Below are 24,477 nucleotides of genomic sequence, written 5' to 3'. Positions count from 1 at the left end.
TCTTGACATTTCATGTAAATGAAGAATATAACATGTATGCTTTTGCTTAGTATAATGCTTTCAGTGTTTCATCTGTTATAGCATGTATCAGTTCTTCATTTCTTTTTATTGCCAAATAATAATTCATTTTATGGATACACCACAATTTTTTTTTTTTTTTTATCCACTTGGGCTTCACTGGTGGCTCAGATAAAGATTCCACCTGCAATACTAGGAGAACTGGATTCGATCCCTGGGTCAGGAAGATCCCGTGGAGAAGGAAATGGCAACCCACTCCAGTGTTCTTGCATGGAGAATTCCATGGACAGAGGAGTCTGGGGGGCTGCTACAGTCCATGGGCTTGCAAAGAATCAGACATAACTGAGCAATTAACACTTTCACTTCACTTTTATTTATCCACTTAAAAGTCAGTAGACATTTGAGTTGTTAAAACCAGGACCCAGTCAAACACAGTTGCATTTGCCTGTGATGTTATTTACGTCTTTTTAAATCTAGACCAGCAAAGGACCCCACTACTCCTTTTCCCACTCCCCGGCCTGCCACCCCCACCTTTACTAGACAAGTTAAAGAGACAGGCATTTTCTTCTGCAGCATCCCCTACCTTCTGCATTTGTCAGTGCATCCTGATGTCATTTACCTTATTTTTCTGTATTTCATATAAACTGGAAGCTACATTTAAGGGGCTGATTAGGTTACAGTTAACTGTGACAACAGTATTTGAGAGACGTTGCTATGTATTTTATATTTCATTCCATGAGAAGGCACGTAAAGTCTGGTTACTATATTTTTAGTATGCTGAGATTGATCACATGGTTAAGAGACTGACAACACAGTCTTTCTCTAATGTGAGGTTATATATTTTCCATTTCCCTTGAACAGGTATGTGTAGATAGGTACGTTCAGCAAATTTTAATCAAATAAAATCGTATTCTTTTTGATATTCTCAAGTGTGTCCAAACTTTGGCCAGTAGGAGTCTAAGCTGATTCCTGTATCCTTTTTTTTTTTCACAATCCCATTGTCATTCGAAAATTTCCTTGCCTTCTGACACAAGATGGCCCAGCCTCCTTTTATAGTGTATTTCGTATCTCAGACCTGCAATTAGCTATTTCTCTAGGAGCTCTGATACATTTTAGTCAACATTGATGTTTAGAGACCAAAATCTGAATGCTAGGACTTTTCAGTTGATTCTTTGGGTTATTTCTCAAGAAATAAATGATAATTAATGGTAGTTTTCATTTTTAACATCTTGTTTTTTGTTTTCCTTTGCATTAGTTTCTAAAATGTTTATGTAGTCCCTTGTGCTGCTCTAAAATGTGTGTGCCTCTAGTGTTTAGCCTTTAACTCTGAAATGGACCCCAATTTGAGACAGTAGTCCCTATTATGTTAACGACGTATCCTGTTCTTGCTGCTACTACTGCTAAGTCGCTTCAGTCGTGTCCGACTCTGTGCAGCCCCATAGACGGCAGCCCACTAGGCTCCTCTGTCCCTGGGATTCTCCAGGCACGAACACTGGAGTGGGTTGCCATTTCCTTCTCCAGTGCATGAAAGTGAAAAGTGAAAGTGACGTCACTCAGTCATGTCCCACCTTTAGCGACCCATGGACTGCAGCCTACCAGGCTCCTCCATCCGTGGGAGTTTCCAGGCAAGAGTACTGGAGTGGGTTGCCATTTCTTGTTCCTAGTTTACTAGTGTTTTTGGAATGATCTCCTTTGAATTTTTTAAAGTAACGAGTTAATTTCTAGATTTTCAATTACTGAATCATTTCTGAGTCCTGATCAGTTTATGGTACATTATTCTTTTACTTTACCACTGACTGATTTGCTATTTTAATATTTTATTTAGCACCATTTGTCTTCATCTCATGTTGCTTTGGAGGAATATCAAAGCCCTGCTTCACTCACCAGGAACATGCCACATGCCAGTGCAGTTCCACATGTGGCCTAGTAACTCCTAAGTTAGTCCTGGAAACCCTTGTTTCTAGTACCGTGGTTTCTTGATGCACATGATGTATCTTTCTCACACAGCAGTCACGGACAGTTTTTTTTTAATTAAACTTTTACTTTTAGAATAGATTTACAGAGAGGTTTCAAGGATAGTACAGAGTTTGCTGTATGTCTCACCAAATATCTCCTGTTGTTAATGTCTTATGCTACTTTGGTACATTTGTTACAACTAATGAATGAATCACTATTGATACACTTTTAATTAAAAGTTCATGCTTTATTCAGATTCCCTTAGTTTTTATCTGATGTTCTTTTTTTTCTTTAGAATCCCATCCAGGGTACCACATTGCATTAGTCTTCTTGTCTCCTTAGGCTCTTCTTGACTGATTATTTCTCAGAATTTCCTTGTTTTTGGTGACTTTGACAGTTTTGAGAAGTACCAGTTATGTATTTTGTGGAACATCCTTCAGTTTCGATTTGTTTGAATTAGTTTGATGTTTTTCTCACGGTTAGACTGTTCTGTGTTTTGGGGGAAAAAGCCTCAAGCAAAGTGGCATTCTCATAGCATCAGAGCAAGGGTGTAGGTTGCTCACTTGGTTTATCATTGGTGATGCAGCTTAGATCTTTCTCCACTTTAAAATTACTCTTTTTTTTCTTCCTTTCCATAGGATACCCTTTAGAAGGAAGTCACTCTGCATAGCCCACATTTATGGAAGTTATACTCCACCACCTTGAGGGAGAAAGATCACATAGATTATTTGGAATTCTTCTATGTGGGGAATTTGTCTGTTTTCCTCCATTTGTTTATTTATTCAATCATGTATTTATATCAGTGTGGACTCAGGGATATTTGTTTTATCCCTTGGATTTTGGTCCAGTAATACTTCGTTGTGTTGCTCAAATTGTTTTGGTTTTGGCAGTTGGACACTTATTCACTTGGCCCCTCTGTTCCTTGGCCGTGCCCCATCATTTGTGTTTTAAACACATCTTCATTTTTTGACACCACAAAATGCTCCTAGTTCATTTTAGATACTCCTGTCCCATTCCCAGAATCAGCCCTTTGTCCAGAGATCCCTTACTAATGTACTTTTGATTCACCTGTTCTGGAGGGTGACAGCCCACCTTTTTGAGGGTCTTTCCAGTACAAAAAGTTTCATTTTTGTACTCCATGTAATCTGTATTTTAAATTGAAAGACTCCAGTTTACTGCAAAAATACGCTGATAATCTGTGCAGCCATCTTTGCATTGTATGCTAACAAATAGACAAAATTTAATTTTTAGAAATTTTTTCAGTGTTATAGCCATAACTAACTAATAATTTTCTTTCTTTGAGTTTCAGTGTCAGGGTTATGAAATGAATTTTTGAAGCTTTTCAGCATTTTTTTAAATTCCCAGGATAGTTTAAGTGTCTAGCAATATAATTATCTATTTAGAGATACTGAAAATATAAAAATTACAAAAGATTTATTATATACACTTTATGAAACATAGATCGACAAAGGAAAACAGGAGAAGAACTTAAAATTCTGCTTTACTGATACCATTCCATGGGTTAACAGAGTGTCTATTATAGACTAATAATACCTCATACATTTTAAGAATGTAATAAATGTTACTTCTTTTAATAATAATGATAATAACAAAACACTGAGTTCTGTGTTTTATGGTAAAACCTCTGAACCCAGAGAAACCTAGAATCCTTTTTGCTGGCCGTACCATGGGGCTTATGGGGTCTTAGTTCCCTAACCAGAGATTGAACCTGGACCCACACCAGTCAGTGGAATCCTCACCTCTGGACCGCCGGGGAATTTCTAGGAAACTTAGACTCTAATTCATGTTTTGGGGGTTAATTTTTGTGGGCCTTAGTCTTAAGTACTAGAGTAAACATACAAGGTCCCTACTGGTTCTAAATCTGCTGATTTTGTTTCACATAAAAATAATCAGTGCTTTATTTAAAGTGTGCCTGCAGGCACCACTCACTGTATCCCATGGCCATCCCTGCCGATCTGCTCCTTGTCTCATGCCACCACACCACATCTTCCTCCGTCCCTTACACCCCCCTGCCTGACTCCTGGCTGCCCTTCGGAACTCTTTTCACTCCATCTGCTGGTAGTTGAGGTTCAGAGGTAGTGTCCAGACTGGTACTGTGGTCCAAGGGTAGAAGCAGGTGAAACGGTGAGACTAAAATGTGTAGACCAGCATGATTTAACGTAATATTGTGAAGATAATCAACTATTGTAAAATACTATTTAGAGATACTCAGATTTTTAAATTCAGGGAAGGAAAAGTTGGTATCATGTTTTGTGATAAGTCATAGAAGTAGTTCAGAATTTAAAGTAACATATTTGTGTAGGATTTTACTTTAAAAGTGCTTTCTTCTATTTAATCTCACTTACTCCTGACAAAACTTCTGTAAATTCTTTCTGTTTTATAAATGAGGAAACAGACAGGATGATCACCTGATTTGTTTAAAGTCATTTATCTGTTAAGTAGAAATCTAGACATGAAGTCCAGTTCTCGGGTTATGTGTTAATGCCATTGTTCTTTACCTAATTGCATATTCTTGTAAACAGAGAAAATATATCACACATTTAAACCTCTTTCAGTGTATGTCATTCTAAGTGGACTTTTGAAGATACACACCTATTACTGCAACCACCTCTGATTTGAAATGTCAACAGTGTTTGGAGCATAATGTTAATAGTTTAATACTGACCCTTTAAAATATAGTAACTTGTAAAAAAAAGGTCTAAGGATTCTTTTGAATTTTGGAAAAAGAATGACAAATAAATGTCAGTCAACTTCAAAGTAAGAGTTTTAGTCCAGGTTAAAGACTACAATTTTGCAGTGCCTTTGAGTGCTAGTAGGTGGCGGGAGTGTACCACACAGCTGCTTCTGCAGTATTTATGAGTTTCTGGCATAAGACCCTATATAACTTTTGACCATTAAAATGTTAATGTGAACATGAGTTTTAAAGCAGTTGTCACAGTAATGATCAGCATTGCTGCCAATTTTTGTTTTTGACTTTCTCACATTAGAAACTAGAAACACAAATTTTTTAATGGTAAATTTTTTAAATTATTGTTAAATATGTTGAATTTTATTGAATGAGTTTTAAAAGTGAAAAATCACTACGTTCTCAGTAGCTGATGTAAAAGCTGTTTCTTTCTCTGTACTATATCTGTGTGGATGCATATATTTTCATAATAATAATCAAAATGTAGGTATATTTTTGCTTTTCTTATAGGTAATTCTCCATAATGCTAGCGATCAGAGTCATCATAAAACTAACATTTTATCCCTCAGACTAATAACCTGATTGTTAGAATAAATTCTTTTCAGAAGACTAGTAATTTTGCATTGCCTACACCATATGATCATCCTCTGGGATTAATATTTAATTGTCATTGTTCTTACTAACGGTCTTTGCATTCATATTTATTTATTTCCTATTTTCTCTAATCCAAATAAAAATTCACTGTGCTTAAAAAAGAAACAACATATCCTCCCTTTTTAAAATGTATGATTTCGTTTAGCTGATATATATTATGTGCTTTTCAGGTGCTAGGTCATTGCCAGGAACAAGACTGATACTGTTCTTACTCTCAGGAGTTTGTGGTCTAGTGGGAAAAATGGGAAAATAAGTAAGCTCTTACGCTACAGTTGTCTTGAGAGAAATGCTGGGTTATTGAAGCTAGAAAGAAGAAATATGTGGGATTTCAAAATCTTACTTAGCCTTTTACTTCATATAGTTTTAATTCTTACATATGCTTAATGCTCTCCATGGAAAGATGATCTTTAGTTTACCTCACTTGACTGTATTCTAGCCTGTAACCTGTTTTCCTGGATCAAGCCTGTTTGTCTCTGGATAATACCTTTCAGCCAAGGCCATAATTCTCTGCAAATTAAAAAGTATGCTCATTTAGCCCAGCATTTCCCAAAATATGTTTTAAGAAAGACTAAGTTCATGAATTATCCCTTGAAAAGTGGAATCACGAGTTGAATAAATTTGAAAATTATTACATCACCATCCTGCATCTTGAAATTTCAGAATGCTGTTTAACATTTTGCTTTGTATAAGAAATCCTGCCGTGAAGAACCCAATTTAATTCAGCATTTCCTAAATAGATTCAATAGAGAGAGCCTTTTTAATGAAGTAAATTCTTTTAAAATTCTTTTTAGCAGCTTGCGGGACTAGCATTTTGAGAGATGTTGAACTGAATCATTTCAAATATTTTGACCCCTCATGGTGCTTTATTCTGGCTTCCTTGAGATATCTGCAGCTCTTAAAATAAATGCCCCTAAACTGTTGCAGTGATATGGGTCTCATACTTGCATGGTAGGAGTCCTTAAAGCCTGTATGTTTCATCCATGTATTTTTATTAAAAAATTTTTTTTTCATCCATTTATTTTTAAAAACAGCTTTACTAACACTTATTGAGTTGAATTCTACTAGTTACTGCTACTCATAAGCACTGTAATTTCATCCAAGAGACATGTCATTAATTCTTTTAGGAAAGATACTTATGCCCAGAACGTTCAAAGAACTCCCAGTTTGCTCCCATTTTTTTTTTTTTTTTCCCGTGAATAGGATCGGGCTTCATGATACTTGTGAATTGATAACTCTGTATACAAAGGCTTTTGAAAAGGTTTCTTTTTTAATGTTAGTATAGATAATATTGCCACTGTTTTTTTTCATTTAAAGTATATAATTTTTTTCAAAAATTTTTCATGTATTTTTAAGGTTAAACTTTCCAGTTTGAATTTAGATGATCATGCAAAGAAGAAACTTATTAAACTAGTGGGAGATCGATACTGCAAGAGCACAGATGTGCTTACCATCAAGACAGACAGGTAAAGAATAGTTCAGTGTATCATCACATGTGTTGCTTTATTGTCCTCCAGTCCCCTGGCAGGCCTGATATTAACCTCTTAGGTCAGAGAAGCTGTCTCATTCATTTTTTAATATCCTCACACTAGCCTCCTATTGATGTGATCTTTGTGTTCAAGGAGAGGCTTGTGTAGCTGAGTTAAATTATTGTTATTTTTAATATATTTGTGCATGTAAAACTCAGGGAAGATGTTAGAAGGAAACAAAGTATAATTTGCCAGTGATTAATGCTTAAACAGCTTTCTGCAAAATCAAAGTATAGAAATCTTATATTTTAAAATCAAGATTATTAAATGTAGAAATTTAATGTATCAGGGCATTTTTGTAAATAAGCACAATTTCAGTGCTAGCATAGAAGTTTGTAAAAGCAGTATTTATTGTATATGAATTTATAAATTAGATCATTTGAGGTAAAGCAAGGCTGTTGGTATGTTTTTGCTAAATGATTATTTTATTTCTAGAATTATACTTTGGTTGTTTCTAAATTAGGTCAAAATACAAAGAAAAGCAAATGGCAGATATCCTCTCTCTCTCCTTATCCTAGTTTCAAAGCATTGGAAGGTGTCAGTATCAATTAGTTTTTTTTTTAATTTATTTTTAATTGAATGATAATTGTTTTACAATATTATATTGGTTTCTATCATATATCAGCATGAACCAGCCATATCAGTTAGGTTTTATGTCTTGCTTCTTAGTGGTATAGAGAAGTGGCCTGACATTCAGAGGTAGCAACTATGGGGGTGGAAAAAGCTCAGGGAGAAATAGATTTGAAATATTAATACATTAATAATATGTTCTTGCTAGCTTCAGAGAACATAAAATAGCACTGTGTTTTTAGTCTTTGCAATTTAAAAAATACCTTTAAAATGTTACTGTTAAATAAATTTATATTAAAAAAAGTTAGAAATTCTTTAAAGTTTCTGATAATGTTGCTTTTTTCCCCTAAGTTTACAAGTGTCAGAGTATAAATATGTTTTTCCATAACAACTGTGTAGAAAACTGTTAAACCAAATACAAAATAAACAGGGTACAATTGAAGTCAACTGTCATATGATAGTTATGTTGAAAGAAATTAGAATTAATTACTTCCGTTTCTCTACTACTTTTGTAGCCTAAAAGCTAATGCCAGCTCATATTCATGTAGATGTTTATCTAATATTGGGCCATTAGTTCCATTTTAAATATGACAGCATAAAAATACAGCATTGTAAAAAAAAAAAAAAATACAGCATTGTGTAGTGTAGCTCATTTTTAAAAGAATCAGCTCTGGGGAGATCAGGATGAACTTCTAGATTACCATCTGTCTCTGTATTCTTTAAAGAAACACAGCAGATATGTTCCTGTAATTGCAGACTCGTAGCCCTGAGATCATGAAAGGCGCTTGGGTTTGACACAGTCATAGTAAAAATAGTGTAAAGCTATAACTTTGTTAGTAATGAAAGCGAAGAGATCCTCTTAAATAAAAGTAAAAATAGCATCAGTTTTCAGTGTCCTCAAATCATAAAGTACATAGATAATTCTTATTCCAAGGACAGAATTTTCTTAAGGCAGATAGGGAATCCCTGAATCAAAGTTATCCTTTGTATTTAGTATTTGTGTACTTTGCAAATTATTCTGTATACTGAAAGTTTACCATTTTGACTTCTGTCCTCTCTCTTTTAAAGGTGCCCTTTAAAGAGACAGAATTATGATTATGCAATGTATCTACTAACAGTTTTATACCATGAGTCTTGGGTAAGTGACTGTAGAATGAGTGTTTAATAATTTTGTCATTGTAATTTGAGAGATGTTAGCCTTTTAAAACAGTCTGTGTATCCAGCATTCAGTTGAGAGTTTAATGAACTGCTATTTAAGGTAAGGACATGTAAAATGTTTTAAGGTAACGTCTACTGATATTGAAAGTGAGGATCTTGAAATATATTATGCAGTCCATCTCAGGACCTTCAGAAATCAGATGACCAAAATGCCTTAAGTTCAGGTTCTGGCTTAGGCTAAAAAAATGAAAAATTTTTTATTTTTTTTTTAATTTGTTTGACTTTGGGTGAAAGTTGTCAAAGTTATGGAAGGGAGATCACATCTATATTACTTGAAACTACATAATTCATCCTGTTATTCAAGTAAACTACAAAACAAATCTCTAAAACTTTATAGAAAGTACGTTAAATGTTTATTAAAATTTTAGGTAACATGTAGTCTTTCATGTGAACTTTTCACTGGTATACATTAGGGGCAGTTAGGGCAGTTAATTATTGAAACAGTATAAAAACAGTCTGGTATCTGATTTTGTTGAGTTGTATAAGTATGCATATAAGGAAGATTTTGCTATGTGTGAGCATCAACTCATTTAAAGTTGGTAACTAATATATTTAGGTAACTCACAGTTTTATATGCTTTAAAATTAAAATAATTTTAGATATGCACATAAATGTAACTTTTTGAAGCTTGCCCAGCATAGACATGGGACTTACTGCATTTCATGTTAGGAACTCATGAAAGAATGGAAGTAGGTGGAGAAAGTCACTCTCTTTAGATGTTCAAAGGACTTCATATGAAAAAAGAGATCTGTTTTTCATGACTTTTACGGATACAACAAAATAGAAACGATAATGATTTATTTACTGAGTGAAAGCTCTGTACAGGATTCATCTGAAGATGGAGTGGGCTGCTTTCATAGGTAAAAAATGTTTCATCCACTGGTTGCTTATTGCGTGTGTGGGTGTAGGGGTGTGTGTATCACTCAGTTGTCTCGAACTCTGCAAACTGTAGCCCACCAGGCTCTGTCTGTGGGATTTTTCAGTCAAGAATACTGGAGTGGGTTGCTTCCTTCTCTAGGAGTGGTTGCTTAGTGGGGATATAGTAAAAGGAGCATACTCTTCAGATGTTAGTTGCTTTAGATGGTCTTTGGAGTCTCCTTTCATCTCTGTGTAATTCTGTGAACACATACAGCTACTCTTATTGCAGAGTTCATTGATGTTAATCATAAAACAGCACAAGAGGGTGAGTGAAAAATAAAAAATAAAATAAAACTTTGTTGCAAATTTAGTAAAAGGACAAAAAGTAGCTGGTAGCTCTTTGCTTTTGAGCTGTTCTAATTACAGTTCATCTTGTTTTCTAGTTCCTGGCTTCAGGAACATTATAATAGCAGTTAATCTGTTTCCTGTCAACTGATTATATAAATACATTTGGCTTGAGATAATTAAGTTCCCTTTTGAACCAACAACATGGCTGAATTAGCTTCAGCTCTATGGCCACCACTTAAAGAGTTAATACCAAACAATAAAAGCTGACCAGTTTTGAGTCTCTTATTTTGCCAGCAGTCTGTAAAATGAATTTGCCCCAAAGGAAATGACAGGCATAAATAAATTCAGTTAAAGTTGACTTACTGGATTCTTTCTGTGGTTCCATGACATAAAATCCAAACAAATTTGTATTCTGGATTCACGTAAGGAGCTTTTGATCTTAATGCTAATTACTTTGATGGCAGAATAACTACCCACATACAACTGTCCTAAACAGATATAATTAAATAAATCCTATATTAAACTTGGCTCTTGATCCTTTCTAAACAAGTACCATCAGTGAAGAAGCTTTAAGAGAATGCAGATGAGCCGTGAAATTTTGCAGAGCTGGTGGAACAGAATTTTTATTGAATTGAAACTTTTTTTTCCTTCACCAGCATGGAATTCATACTTGAAATTGATGTTACCACCTGGTATTTAATCAAATATTTAGAGAGCCCCTTTTAATCCATTCCTTTATTTTTAAGGCTAGTTTCAGAGCATTTAATACCTAAAAGCTAAGCTCCATGGAGGTTACCTCTAAGTAGCATTGAGAGAAAGTAGTTGGTATTTTTATGTAACATGGTACTGAAACTTCTCTAAAAAGGTATTTGTCTAGACTTCAGTAAAAGGAAGTTACTGTTGTGTGCTATTCAAAACAGTTAACTGTATAGAAGTATCAAAGTAGAACTTGTTGCTCTAAAACAGTAAAATGGGTTTATTGAGGAACAGCACAGAATTACCGTTTGGGAAATGTAATCTGTGGTGAACCATAGGTAAGTCCAAGGGGCTTCCCAGGTGGTGCTAGCAATAAAGAACCCGCCTGCCAGGGCCGGAGACTTAAAGGACACGGATTCGATCCCTGGGTTGGGAAAATCCCCTGGAGAAGGACATGGCAACCCATTCCAGGAATCTTGCCTGGAGAATTCCATGGACAGAGGAGCCTGGTGGTCCATAGGGTCACAAAGAGTTGGACATGACTGAGTGACTTCACACACTTAAGTCCAAAGACAAAGGGGAGCATGCTTTTATAGGGAAAAGGAGAGAGTTGAGAGGGGCTGTTCTAAATGAAAGTCCTAGGGAGGAAAGTAGGAGTTTGGGGTGGTGGTAACTTTTTTCATTTATGGAGCTGAGAGGTTTCTCATTGCCTGGGCTCTTGCTGTGCAGAGTTCTGCTTCCAGCGAGGCATGTAGGTGAAGGTCACTGCATGCAAATAATGGAGTGTGAGAATATGTGAGAACTCCCTCTACAAGCCATTCCCAACTCTAATTTTAATTGAGGTTTTCTGTATTAATTTTTGTATTCAAAAAGCATAGACTTCAGGCACAGAGTCTTAGTAATGCTTCAAAGAATGATTATTGCATGCTAAGGTGATGAGAAACAGAAATACATTAAATCATTTATCCTTAAGCAGTTCAAAGAAAGAAAGAGACTTGTAGTTTGGGTTAATATTTCAGTATTACACGTTGTTAGCATAGAAGTGAATTAACTTTTAATCTTTAGAACCATTCAAATTTGAATTTGAATCTCATTTCTTGTTACTTGACTCAGTGGGTAAAGAATCCATCTGTGATGCAGGAGACTTGAGTTCAGGTCCTGAGTTGGGAGGATCCCCTAGAGGAGGGCAGGGCAACCCACCCTAGTAGTCTTGCCAGGAGAATCCCATGGACAAGAGGAGCCTGGCAGGTTACCGTTCATGGGGTTAAAAAGAGACAGACACAGCTGAAGCAACTGAGCACACGCTCATGAACCTGCTACCTGTGTAGCCTTGGCCAGCCATTTAATGTTTGAGGCTCAGATTTCTTTGAGGGGCTTTTGGATGGATCAGGGAGAATTTATGTGAAATGTCTGGTGAATAGTGGGTGCTTATTAAATGGTGGCTATTATTATTGCCGTTAACTACTAGAATGAAGGAAGATGTGTTTTAGAATTTCAAATTCATTCATTCCCAGTTTCTGTGCATAGCTCACATTTAACTTGACAAAGACTTTATACAGATGAAGTCAGATCTATGTCCTATTGTATTTGAATTTTTAGAACTTGTATCTGACTCAGGTTCTGACACAACTGATAATAACAAAAGCTTCCTAAATGTTAACTTTGTTGCATGTTATTCTTAAAACCTTCCACAAGTGATTTGGTTAAGAAATGATTGAATGAAGCATTTTACAAAGTGACTTGCACAAAAGATAGACTTGCTTCAGAAAATGTAGATATCTAAAACTAGATTGAAAGGGTTCTTGAATGATTTTGATACTTAATTACTCAAGATTGGCTTTTAAAATTGAATTTTGGACTGTCTTATTTGGACTGCATGATCATCTTGTTGCCAGTCAGGAATGTATCTAGGTTTGTAACAAAGTGGTTCTGAAAAGTCACATAACAAAATGGATAAAAGGGATAATTTTACAAAGAGTTTATTTTTAAAGGGGACTTTATTATAAGTATTTCTGGGAAAAGGGCTTCCCTGGTGGCTTAGAGGTTAAAGCGTCTGTCTGCAATGCGGAGACCCCGGTTTGATCCCTGGGTCAGGAACATCCCCTGGAGAAGGAAATGGCTACCCACTCCAGTATTCTTGCCTGGAGAGTCCCATGGAGGAAGGAGCCTGGTAGGCTACAGTCCACAGGGTTGCAAAGAGTTGGACACGGCTGAGCTACTTCACTTTCACTTTCACTTTCTGGTAAAAATAATGAATCCTTTTGCAGAGCGATAATCGCCATTTAATCTGGTGGTTGATGAATTCATTGTGATCTTTCATGTGTTTTCACGTACATATACATTTCCAGTTTATATTAGAGAGAATGCTTGAACAGTATCTGTTTGCTTTTCTTAGCATTCATCAATGATTTTGTTCTTGTTTAAAAGTGGTGGGTATCAGTCAGATGATCAAAATGAATGAGCCTCTGCTTTTAAGTAGCTTTATTTCTAGAAGGATTTGGTGGTTAGTGTAGTCTGTTCCACCAGGTAAGGGAGGTTGACACATAGCGCTGTGAGAGGTGCAGACAAAAATCAACTCTCCCTTGAAGCTTCACAGAAGTGGTGACTGGTCTTAGAAGATGAGTAGGAGTGTGCCGTGGAGAAGTGGGTGAAGGACTCTCTAGGTCTGGTGGGTTTAGAGAGCAGGCAGAAGTTTGGTGTGGCCAGGGTGTATGACCAACAGGCAGACGAAGGAGATGAGACTGAAAAATCATTCTGAGCCAGGCTGTGAGCAGGCCGTAGGGCTTACTGAATGAGTGTAGATTTGTATCCAGAGGGCAGTAATGACTGATGTAGTAGCATTGGTAGCGGTGGGGATGGGGGGGGATCCTTCCCAGGTAACCCAGTGGTAAAGAATCCACTTGCCAAGCAGGAGATGTGGGTTTGATCCCTGGGTCAGGAAGATCCCCTGCAGGAGGGCATGGCAGCCGACTCCAGTATTCTTGCCTGGAGAATTCCATGGACAGAGGAACCTGGTGGATTATAGTCCCTGGGGTCAGAAAGAATCGGACACAACTGAGTGTGAGCATGCACCGTAGCATTTTACTTGATGTTTGAAAAGGCACCTCTTTCACTGTTGTAGTGTTTATGAAAGAGTAAACCATTTTCACAGCAACTGTCAAGTGTGCTTTCAATAAAATGAACTGTTTATTAATTGATGGGCACATGCATGTTTAGTTGCCTGTATGCTTGGTGTTGTTGGATATGGAGATTAATACCTAAGGAGAAAACACTATCCTTTGAGGAATACTAGTGGAAGCAAGTTGGTTTAGTAATAAATACTATAATATTTAACAATAAAATAAAAGTGTTATAAAGGTTATATAATTTACTGTTCAGTTTTTATTTTTCTCTGCTTATTTATTGTATATCCTTCAGGGCTTTGATAGGCGCTCCAGCAATATGTCAACTTCCACCATCATACATAGTTAATAAACACTTTTTTTCTTGTGATGAGGAACTTCTAAGATCTACTCTCCTAGCAACTTTCAAGTTTTAACTGTGGTCACCAGCAGGCTGTACATTATATTCCTGTGACGTATTTATTTTATAACTAAAAGTTCGTACTTTTTGATCACCTTCAATCATTTTGCCACCCTAAGCCTCTGGCAACCAGCTATTACTCTCTGCTTCTGTGAGGTTTTTTGTTGTTTTTCTTTTAGATTCCCACACATAAGTGAGATCTTACAGTATTTGCCTATCTCTGACTTATTTCACTTAGCATAATGCCCACAGGGTTCATCCATGTTGTCGAAAATGGCAGAATTCCCTTTTTTATGGCTAAATGATAGTCCATCGCATATGTACACACCACTTACAGCTCAGATAGTAAAGAATCTGCCTGTAATGTAGGAGACCCAAGTTCGATCCAAGAAGAAGGAAATGGCAACTCACTCCAGTATTCTTGCCTGGAGAATCCCATGGAGAGAGGAGCCTGGTGGGCTACAGTCCTTGGGATTGCAAAGAGTCGGACACGACTGAGCGACTGTGACTGACTATTCTTTATCCTTTCATCCATTCACGGACACTTAGGTTGTTTCCATGCCTTGGCTATTATAAATAATCCTGCAGTGCACAGGTGCAAATATCTTTTCGAGTTCGAGTTTTCATTTCCTTCAGCTAAATACCCAGAAGTGAAACTGTTAGATCATATGATAGTTCTGTTTTTAGTTTTTTGAGGAATCTTCATACTGTTTTCCATAGTGGCCACACCAGTTTACATTCTCACCTACACTTGTTAATGTCTCTTTGGTAATAACCATTCTAACAGGTTTGTGAGCTTGTACCATTGATTAGTGATGTTAAACACCTTTTCAGGTGGCTCTTGGCCATCTGTATGTCTGTCGTGGAAAAATGTCTGTTCAGATCCTCTGCCTATTTTTTAATTAGATTGTTTCTTTTTTTTTGCTGTTGGGTTGCATGAGTTCTTTATATATTTTGGAAATTAATTCTTTTCAGATATATTTGTGCCTCTTATTTGTCTGACTACATTGCATAGACAGCAAGTTACACTATCTTACTATCTTGAGTACAAAAGTTGCCTTAGTCCATGTTCCATGGATTGACAGCTATTGAAACATTGTGTATTCTTTTGGATATCCAAAAACAGACATTTGAAGTAGTTTTTCATCTTAAAAAAGTAAAGTGACAGAGTTACAAACAAATTCATTTTTCAGTAATATAAAATGTAGCATACTTGTTAAATGTTAGCAATAATTTTTTACTGGTATAGCTTTTTAATGATCTATTAATAAGATTATTAATAATCAACAATCAATAATTATGCCCAAAGTTTAAGAAATGTGTTTGAAACAGTTTGAGGTACTTAATTTTCATGGATGTATGATTTGGGCTATATGTTGATCAGGTTTGTTTTTCATTTGACTATGTGGTCTTTTTCCAAATATTTAAAGAAAATGTGTTGTAATTCTATATTATTTTAGAAGTTATCTACAAAATTTATCTATTACAACCTCTTCATTATATAACCTTTATACTTTCTTCATTCCCCTGAGAAATTAAGACTTAAAGGAGAGATCAAGTATTTTGCCCAAGGTCACAGAGTTTGTGAACCCAAGAAACTCAGACTTGAACTGCAGCTTCAGAGTTTCACATTCTTTTCATGGTATCATATTACTTAGTTTTATTCAACTTCCATGGTAAAATATTAGGAAACAAAAGAGATGAAATCAAACCTGAACTTTAGCTGCTAGTTCTTAAAACTTAACTTTTAATTGAAAATTTATCTGTCTCCATAACTGATTTTCAGCTGGGGCTTTCATCAAACTCACCTGTCAAGCTTTTCTAAGTTACAGATAACTTAGATCTTGCAGAGTCAAAATCTCCAGAGGAGACACCCAGATGTATTTTATTCTAAAGGCTCTGTTGCTGAGCTCTTGATTGGGAATAACTTCCCCAGTCTGAATTTTGTTAGTAAAGAAACTTATTAGAAGGTTTGATATATCTCTTCCAAGACAGTTTTTGGGGACTTCCAGGTGGTCCAGTGGTTAAGACTTTGCCTTCCAGTGGAGGAGGTATGGTTCAGTCCCTGGTCAGGAAGCTAAGCTCACAGGTGCCTTGTTGCCAAAAAACCAAAACAAGAAATAGAAGCAATATTGTAACAAACTCAATAGAGATTTTTAAAGTGATCCACATTAAAAAAAAAAATCTTTAAACAAGAAAAAAAGACAGTTTTTGTACATGTATCTAGTGTTAGCCCTGGGGGTGTGATATGGGCATTAAAATGAAAGGGGCAAGAAAAAAGAAGGATTTGTGTATCATACATACATAGAATGTTTTTTTTCACTTAATGTGGTAGGCAGTATGCAGCTGTTCTTGAGTAGGATGATGATACAGTAAAGTGATACGTCTCATATCTCTTTGCCTTCAGGCAATACTTCATTTTATATCTGATGCTCAGGAGCCTATCATATACTTAAAGGCCATTAAGAAAATTTCCATTCAGTGGCTGAAGTCATGAACCTTGAAAATGACACTTTTTTCTTCCCTCCCTATCTCCCCTGATAAGTCACCAGATCTTTTAAGTTCTAGCTTTTAAACATCTGTTAAAACTATTTTCTCTTCTTTATTCCTACTGCTATTGTCCTGTATGGGTCTTTGTCAGAATAACTATAATAGCCTTATTGATTTTCCTGTCTTATCTATCTTCCATATTGCTACTAAGTAATTGTTCTAAAAATCAAATCTGTTATATCATATCCCTTTATAAAATCCTTCAGTGGTTTCCCATTATGTGGGATAAAATCTAAACTCCTTAGTATGTCTATTTACAGCAATTTACCACTTCATTTCATCAAGAGCCTCTTGATGAAAGTGAAACAGGAGAGTGAAAAAGTTGGCTTAAAACTCAACATTCCAAAAACTAAGATCATGGCATCTGGTCCCATCATTTCATGGCAAATAGATGGGGAAACATGAGAGACTTTATTTTGGGGGGTCCAAAATCACTGCAGTTGGTAACTGAAGCCATGAAATTAAAAGACGCTTTCTCCTTGGAAGAAAAGTTATGACCAACCTAGACAGCATATTAGAAAGCAGAGATATTACTTTGCTAACAAAGGTCCATCTAGTCAAAGCTATGGTTTTTTCAATATTCGTGTATGGATGTGAGAGTTGGACTATAAAGAAAGCTAAGTGCCAAAAGAAGTGATGCTTTTGAACTGTGGTGCTGAAGAAAACTCTTGAGAGTCCCTTGGACAGCAAGGAGATCCAGCCAGTCCATCCTAAAGGAAATCAGTCCCGAATATGTGTTGAAAGGACTGATGCTGAAGCTGAAACTCTGATACTCTGATCACCTGATGGTGAAGGCCTGACTCATTTGAAAAGACCCTGATGCTGGGAAAGATTGAAGGCGGGAGAAGGGGACAATAGAGGATGAGATGGTTGGATGACATCACTGACTCAATGGACATGAGTTTGAGTAAATTCTGGGAGTTGGTGATGGACAGGGAAGTCTGGCATGCTGCAATCTATGGGGTCGCAGAGAGTCGAACACAACTGAGGGACTAAACTGAACTGAACTGAACCAAACCACTTCATTGGGCTTCCCTGTGGCTCAAATGGTAAAGAATCTGGCCTGCAATTCAGGAGACCTGGGTTCAATCCCTGAGTGGGGAAGATCCCCTGGAGAAGGGAATGGCAACCCACTCCAGTATTCTTGCCTGAAGAATTCCATGGACAGAGGTGCCTAGTAGGCTACAGTCCTTGGGGTTACAGAGAGTCAGAAACAGACTAAGCGACTAACCACCACCTCATTACCAGCTGCTCAGGAAATGTAGGTTATATACCCTGTAACTTAATGAACAGAATATGTTCTTCCATAACTTTGCATGCATGTACTGTTCTCTTTGCTTATAATACCTTTTCAAATTGATCAGCCTTGCAACTTCATATGAATCCTCTAATAAACCTCACATGTGACCTCTCTTAGACATCTCCTCGCTTCCTTTTCCCTTCCTCCTTCCACCAGTTAACCTTCCTCTCATTGTGTTTATGGTTATTGCCTGTATGCATGTCTGCCAAGCTCGATTAGACTGTGTGGTCACTGAGGACAGGACAGTGTATTTCATTCATCTTTATATTCCCAGCATCTAATACAGTGTCTGTCTGGCATATTAGCTTTCAGTACATTTTTAAAAAACTGATCTGATTTGAATTGAATTCTTTGACATAACTCAGTTAAAAGTTTAGGTTTGGTAACTAAATTGGTTGTCAGTAACTCTTTAATCCATTACAGATATTTAACCTATTCCTATTTTTTATAATTTTTGAGTAACTTGGATTTTTTTTAATAGTAAAACTGTTTTCCGTTCTCTAGCACAATGCCTTACTTGTAATCATGAGAAGTGGAATATTACAGTGATTCATGTCCTAGGCAAAGGGAGTTATAAATAAGATGGTAGAAGGTGACATATTTGTGTGTTTAGTGAAACAGATGCTTCATTGCCTTCTGTTACATTGGAATTCACTGACCAGTGCATGAAGTAGCTATTGTGTTTTTCTTTGTATTGAATTCATGCTTACAATGAGAAGAAACATCATAGATTGAAATAAATTATTATTTTGTGGGTTTTTTTTTACCATGTTTCTATGTTCCTTGCAACATGTTCTACCACTGAGAAGCGGTATGATTTGAGACAGATTATTTAATTGCTCTGGGTTTCAATTTCCCATTCTGTAAAACAGATATGAATAGTACTACCTCATAGGGTTGCTGTGGAAGTTAAATGAACCAATATATGTAAGGTGCTTTCTCATCCCATGCCACTTTCCTCACCTTGGCCTTCATTCAGCCCTGAACGTACTAAGCTTGTTCCTGCCTCCAGCCTTTATGGATACTCTTTCCTGTGCTGGGATCACAGCCTTCATCTGACAGCTCCCACTCAGCTCAACATTCCATATACTAGGCTGGCAGTTCCAGGAGAGCACAGTGCCTGGGACAGTAGTTGTATAACAAATATGTACTGAGTGAGTGAATAATAGAGCTGATATGTGGACAAGAGAACAGGATCACGTGGAATAGAAGGTTGCTTCCTCTAGGAATGTAATCAGAGCAGGTTCCCTTGTGGTAGGCAAGGAAGAAAAGAGACCATATATACGTATATGTATTGTATACATACCTAAGTCAGATGGTGAAATGGTAAATGTTTAGTACTTGAGGTATTAAAATTGAAGTCTACAGACTAATCAGACTCTGCCTAAATGATGATCAGTTTGAGCTTACATTGGTTATTTTTAAGTGCCCTCCCCCAACAATTTGAATATCTGTTGTTTACGCTTTAAAATTAATACATGCCAACTACTCTTCGAAAAAAAAAATTCTTTACAATTGCACACTTCAATCCTGGGTGTAATTTCAGAAGCAATAAAAATTTGGCAGTGAATTACAGGTCAGGGTACAAAATTATATATGAAAGGTAATCATAGCTTTGCTTTTAAAAAATGAATTTAGAAGGACAAGCACCGGCTATCAACAGTATTGATTGATTTTCTTCAGACGTCTGAAGTGTCTAGTAATTTGCATGACAGATATTACGTGTGAAAGACCTGTGCTGTGCTTAGTTGCTCAGTCGTGTCCCACTCTTTGAGACCCCATGGACTGTAGCCCACCAGGCTCCTCAGTCCCTAGGGATTCTCCAGAATCCCTAGATTCTGGAATACTGGAGTGGGTTACCATGCCTTCCTCCAGAGAGTCTTCCCAACCCAGGAATCGAATCCATGTCTCCCGCATTGCATGTGGATTCTTTTACCATATGATGTCATTCATCAGAAAGAATTGCCTCTTTTTTTCTCTTAGGCAGAGATGATCACTGGCTTATTTTAATCCAATCATCACTGAGCTGGAGCAGGGCTGGGTTACAGTTTTTTAAGATTTTGTTCACCTTTGTCTCTTTCTCAGGCATTTTATTTAGGAACTTGGTGAGTCTGCTTCCACATCTCAAAGCCTGCTTAAGAGTCACTTGTGCCTTTGAGAAGTTTTGAGCTTAACTTGATAACCTCTAGCCCTTGCAGCAGAATCTAGCAGATAGATGTCTTGAGAGGGAGACTGGTTGTGTGTTTGAAACAGGGCTTCCCTCTACTGGGACTTTGCCTCCTAACCACTACGGCATACAAGAGATTTGCTTTTTAGAAGCTTGATTCAGCCTCCCCAGTTTTCCAGAAGTAGTCACAGAACTAAAACCAGTCATGTTTGGGACTCTTCAATTCCAGTCTATCACACAAACCCTGGATGACAGCTCAAAACCTCATCTCTTTTCTCTTTTCCCAAGTAGAGTCCTTCCATGTGGGCCAGGTGCCAGTCTCATACAGAATTGGAAAATGGTCTTAGGGAAGAAAATGGGTAGGGGTTTTCAGAAGGGCTTCCCATATCCTTGCAGCCTGGAATTCACATTCATCTAGTCCTTGCTGATTCTGAAACTCTGATATTTTTACTGCCTGGCTTTTTTTCCAGTTGAAGCCAAAGCAGAGGCAGGCTGTGACCTGTTACATCTATTTGAAAGTGGAAATCATAATGTAAATTTTAAAAAAAAATTTGGAGTTTTCTTTCCCCTCAAAGATTTTATGTCTATACCTCTTTAAGTGAAAAATATTCTGAAGTGACAAGCATTATGTAAAATATTATTGCTTTTTTATCGTTTACAAAGACTAGAAGATTATTTTGCAATTGCTTTTTTGTTTTTCTTCATTTTCGGATATTTTATTAAGGAGACATTTTACAAAGGTTCAATAACAGAAACAAGTAAGGGTGCCGTTCTCAAGGGTGGTGAGAGTAGGGTGCCATCACACCCCGTATATGAAGGGGGAAGAGGGAAGTGCTGCGAGCTGTGGCGGGGCGGGCCACCTGACGGGCTGTGGGGCGTGGTCTCTGTAAGGGAGAGAGTTGGGAAGACAGCAGTGACCTCACTCTGTCATTCTCTAGGTCTCCTCCTCATTCCTCCCATTAGCCAAACCCAGCCAGGAGCCAGAATTCAAGGGATTCCAGGCAGGGGTCCATTAAGATTACTTTTTTTTTTAAACTTAGTTATGTTTGGCTGTGCTGGATCTTCATTGCTGTGTGTGGGCATTCTCTAGTTGTAGTGTACGGGCTTCTCATTGTCGTGACTTCTCTTGTTGCCAGAGCACACCTTTAGAGTGTGAGCTCAGTAATTGTGGCTCACAAGCTTAGTTGTACCATGGCAGGTAGGGTTTTTCCAGAAGCTTTGGAAATCACTAGTCTTTTCATGACTTCTAAATGGATGAGAAACTATTTATAGCCTTTGTTTATCGCGTTTAGTGTGAATATTTATGCCTGTTGCTAGAAAAGTAGTATGTTTGATTAGGGGTTGCCGCGGTCACCTTTGGAGAGGTTACATAATTTATGGTATATGTGCCACTCTGAACCGTTCCCAGGTGACTGTGACCCTATGTTTAACTTCTGTAATATTTAGTTTCTTATCTGTAGAGATGTTAAAATCTAATCCAGTAGGTCTTAATACAAATTCTATTAATTACTATACACATGTAAGTATTGAAGTACCAGGTACATAGTAAGTATTCAAATTTAGGAGATTGTTACTATTATTATCTTGGAAGTTATATTGAGCTGGGCAGAGTTTGGATCCTAAAGCTAGAATATATGGAAAAACAAGAGTATTGTTAAGCTTGCAGCTGACAGTGACCATTTAGAACAGTAGTAAGTGTACATGTGTGCGTGCTGAGTTGCTTCAGTTGTGCCCGACTCTCTGCGAGCCTGTGGACTGTAGCCTGCCAGGCTCCTCTGTCTGTGAGATTCTCCACGCAAGAATACTGGAGCAGGTTGCCATTTCCTTCTTCAGGGGATCTTCCTATCCCAGAGATCGAACCCAGGTCTCTTATGTCTCCTGCATTGACAGGCTGGTTCTTTGTCACTAGAGCCACCTGGGAGTTGCAGTGTTTTTCATGTCACTGCACACATAGAAAATTCTCTCCTGAGATAAATGAAGGAGGGGGTGCTTGGCGTCCCTGCTCCTCCAGGCTCACTGGGCACCTCGAGTGCCTAGGAATTAGTATCACGGCACAACTGTAAACACATCTTAGAGACCAATGTAGAATTGTATACTCCAAATATAAGGGGAAGATTGAAAATGTTGGAAATTGTTAGTGGATTTAATGTGGTTAGCTCCTCTGTTTAAGCACCTATTTCAAGTCAATTAAGAAAATCCAGATAAACCTAGGTGAAACAATTTTTTAAACAGTTTCTTAATTGCTTACTTTCTAACAGTTCAGAATGAGATGGAGTGGCTGTTTTACTTAATGCTTTATAAAATATGTTCATTGAGCTCAGTTTATTTCACTTGGAGAATTATGCAGAAACTCTGACACTGTCTTGAACATTTAAAGCATTGGCAAGAGTAGATAGGCCCAGTAATGTATTTAATTTAGGGGATTTACTTTGTTAAGGGGCTGACATTTATTCCTGCCTCATATATTACAGTGAAAGCTTGGCAGGTAGCATCATTTTGTCAGTTATTATTATTTTTTTTTAATGTACAGACTTAGAGTTTGGCTGTTAGAAGTTATTTGCAACAAGGTTGTGGGGACAGGGCACAAGAAGTTATTTCATATTCTCCCTGCCCCTCTGCCAAGCCTAAAACCTCCCTTACCAGGGAAAAGGGGGCAAGAGTTGATTCTCAGCTGGATAAGATGTTTCTAGAACTTAAGTGGGAACATTGTCCTCAGCCATAAACTCAGCATACGGAGGTGGGGCAGACACAGGGGAGCTGCGAGCACAGAGACCCCGCTTTGGCTGAGGAATTTGGGAGCTGCGAAACTCTCTATGTCTGTTTGTTTCCCTTGAAGAAGAGAGTCCACAGTTTGAAGGATTAAAGGAGGGTTTCTTCTTGTGGGTCCCTGTGGTGGGGGAGCTTCTTCCCGGGGCTTTAGTGATCCAAGTGGGGTTTGTTGAGTCAGTGGCATCCCCGGTGGCTTGTTTGCCTTTGGCGGGGCTCCTGTGCATCCTTTGAGGGATGACAGATTGCTCCTGCTTTTCTCTTCTCAAGAGCTCTTGGGGCGGGAGTGGGGATGGGAAAGTGGCATGGCTGGAAACTGCCTCCTTGCTAACTCATTTGGTTCCGAGGCGCCTTGGAGCTCTTGTCTGCTCAAGCTGTGGTCTAGCTCAAGAGGAGTTTTCAAAGTTAGAATGTGATTTCTGACAGCCTTACAAACCTGCCTTCGCTTTTAATACTTGAAAAACTTTATAATTTGGGGGGTGTACCACCTTCAAATGTTGTAAGACTAGTGGCTCATTCCATAATAGCCTATGGCTCACAATACTGTTATGTGTTAATTTGGAAAGAATGTGGCTGGTATTTAGCACTTCTGTAAATGAGAGTGTATTACATATGAGCTGTGTTGCTTGATTTTTTTTTCACAGAATGTTACATCTTCATTTAAATCATAAATCTGAATTATATTAATCTAAAATCTACCAGTCTTCCCTAAAATAACATGGTAATACTTTCTGTAAGAAAAAATAAGTGGGATTGAAAATTATTTCCATTTTAGGAACAGAAAGTAACGATAATAACAAAACAAAATTCCAGAATATATAGTCATTAAAAATCACTAAAAGTCACTAAAAATCACACAAACTTTATATTTTTATTTTTATTATAATAATTGGTCTTCCCCTTGTCATCCCCACAGGCATTTACAAAGATAAATACAGTCTTCTTTCAGCTCTCATAGCTTTAACCTCAGAAATGTTTGCTGTGTTAGAGTTTAGCGTCTAGAAAGCTGCAAGGAGTGAGTTTTCTGGGTCTTTTGGGAAATAGTCTTGCTTTGTAAGTGCCATTCGTAGGGCAGATAAAGTATAAATTCTGTGGATAGAATTAGTGAGTGGTAACGAGGTATTCATGTAATACGAGTGTGCAGCCCACAGCTGTTGCTGCAGGTAGGTAGCTGTGCTGGATAAGGGAGGTGAATCAGGGTGAACATGCAGTGTTGACCAGATAATTCTCAAAATCAGAGATTGTTTTTTTTTGTCTTTTCAGAAAACTGAAGAGTGGGAGAAAAAGAAGACTGAAGCAGATATGGAAGAGTATGTATGGAAAGATAGTGCCTCAGAAAAAAACATTCTGGAAACCCTTTTCCAAATTAAAGCTGCTGAGAAAAATACAGAATTAAGTAAAGAAGAGCTCCTTAGTACTAAAGAAGTTGAAGATTACAAAAATTCTGTTGTTAGTCTTAAGAATGAGGGGGACAATGAGAATACCATTTCTCAGTACAAAGAATCAGTGAAGAGACTATTACATTTGATGTGAATTATACAGAAAAATTTCCTTGATTTACTAATTTTATGATACATATGTAATCATTAATTTGATATAAAATTGAAAATGTTTTTTTTTT

At 37.2% G+C, this 24,477-nt stretch overlaps 1 protein-coding gene across 1 annotated transcript in view; it reads left to right on the top strand.

Moving 5' to 3' along the window:
* Positions 1-24,477, top strand: part of MRPS35 (mitochondrial ribosomal protein S35) — a 43,585-nt gene extending 19,108 nt beyond the window's left edge. The window contains exons 6-8 of the mRNA NM_001075619.2: positions 6,689-6,798; positions 8,500-8,569; positions 24,120-24,477. Coding sequence (NP_001069087.1) covers positions 6,689-6,798; positions 8,500-8,569; positions 24,120-24,389 — 450 coding nt within the window. The 3' untranslated portion in view covers positions 24,390-24,477. The remainder of the gene's footprint in view (positions 1-6,688; positions 6,799-8,499; positions 8,570-24,119) is intronic.

The sequence above is a fragment of the Bos taurus genome, chromosome 5 (genome assembly GCF_002263795.3).
Source record: "Bos taurus isolate L1 Dominette 01449 registration number 42190680 breed Hereford chromosome 5, ARS-UCD2.0, whole genome shotgun sequence".
Lineage (NCBI taxonomy): Eukaryota > Metazoa > Chordata > Mammalia > Artiodactyla > Bovidae > Bos > Bos taurus.
The sequence above is the reverse complement of the archived record's forward strand: the minus strand, read 5'-3'. Positions and strand labels throughout refer to the sequence as shown.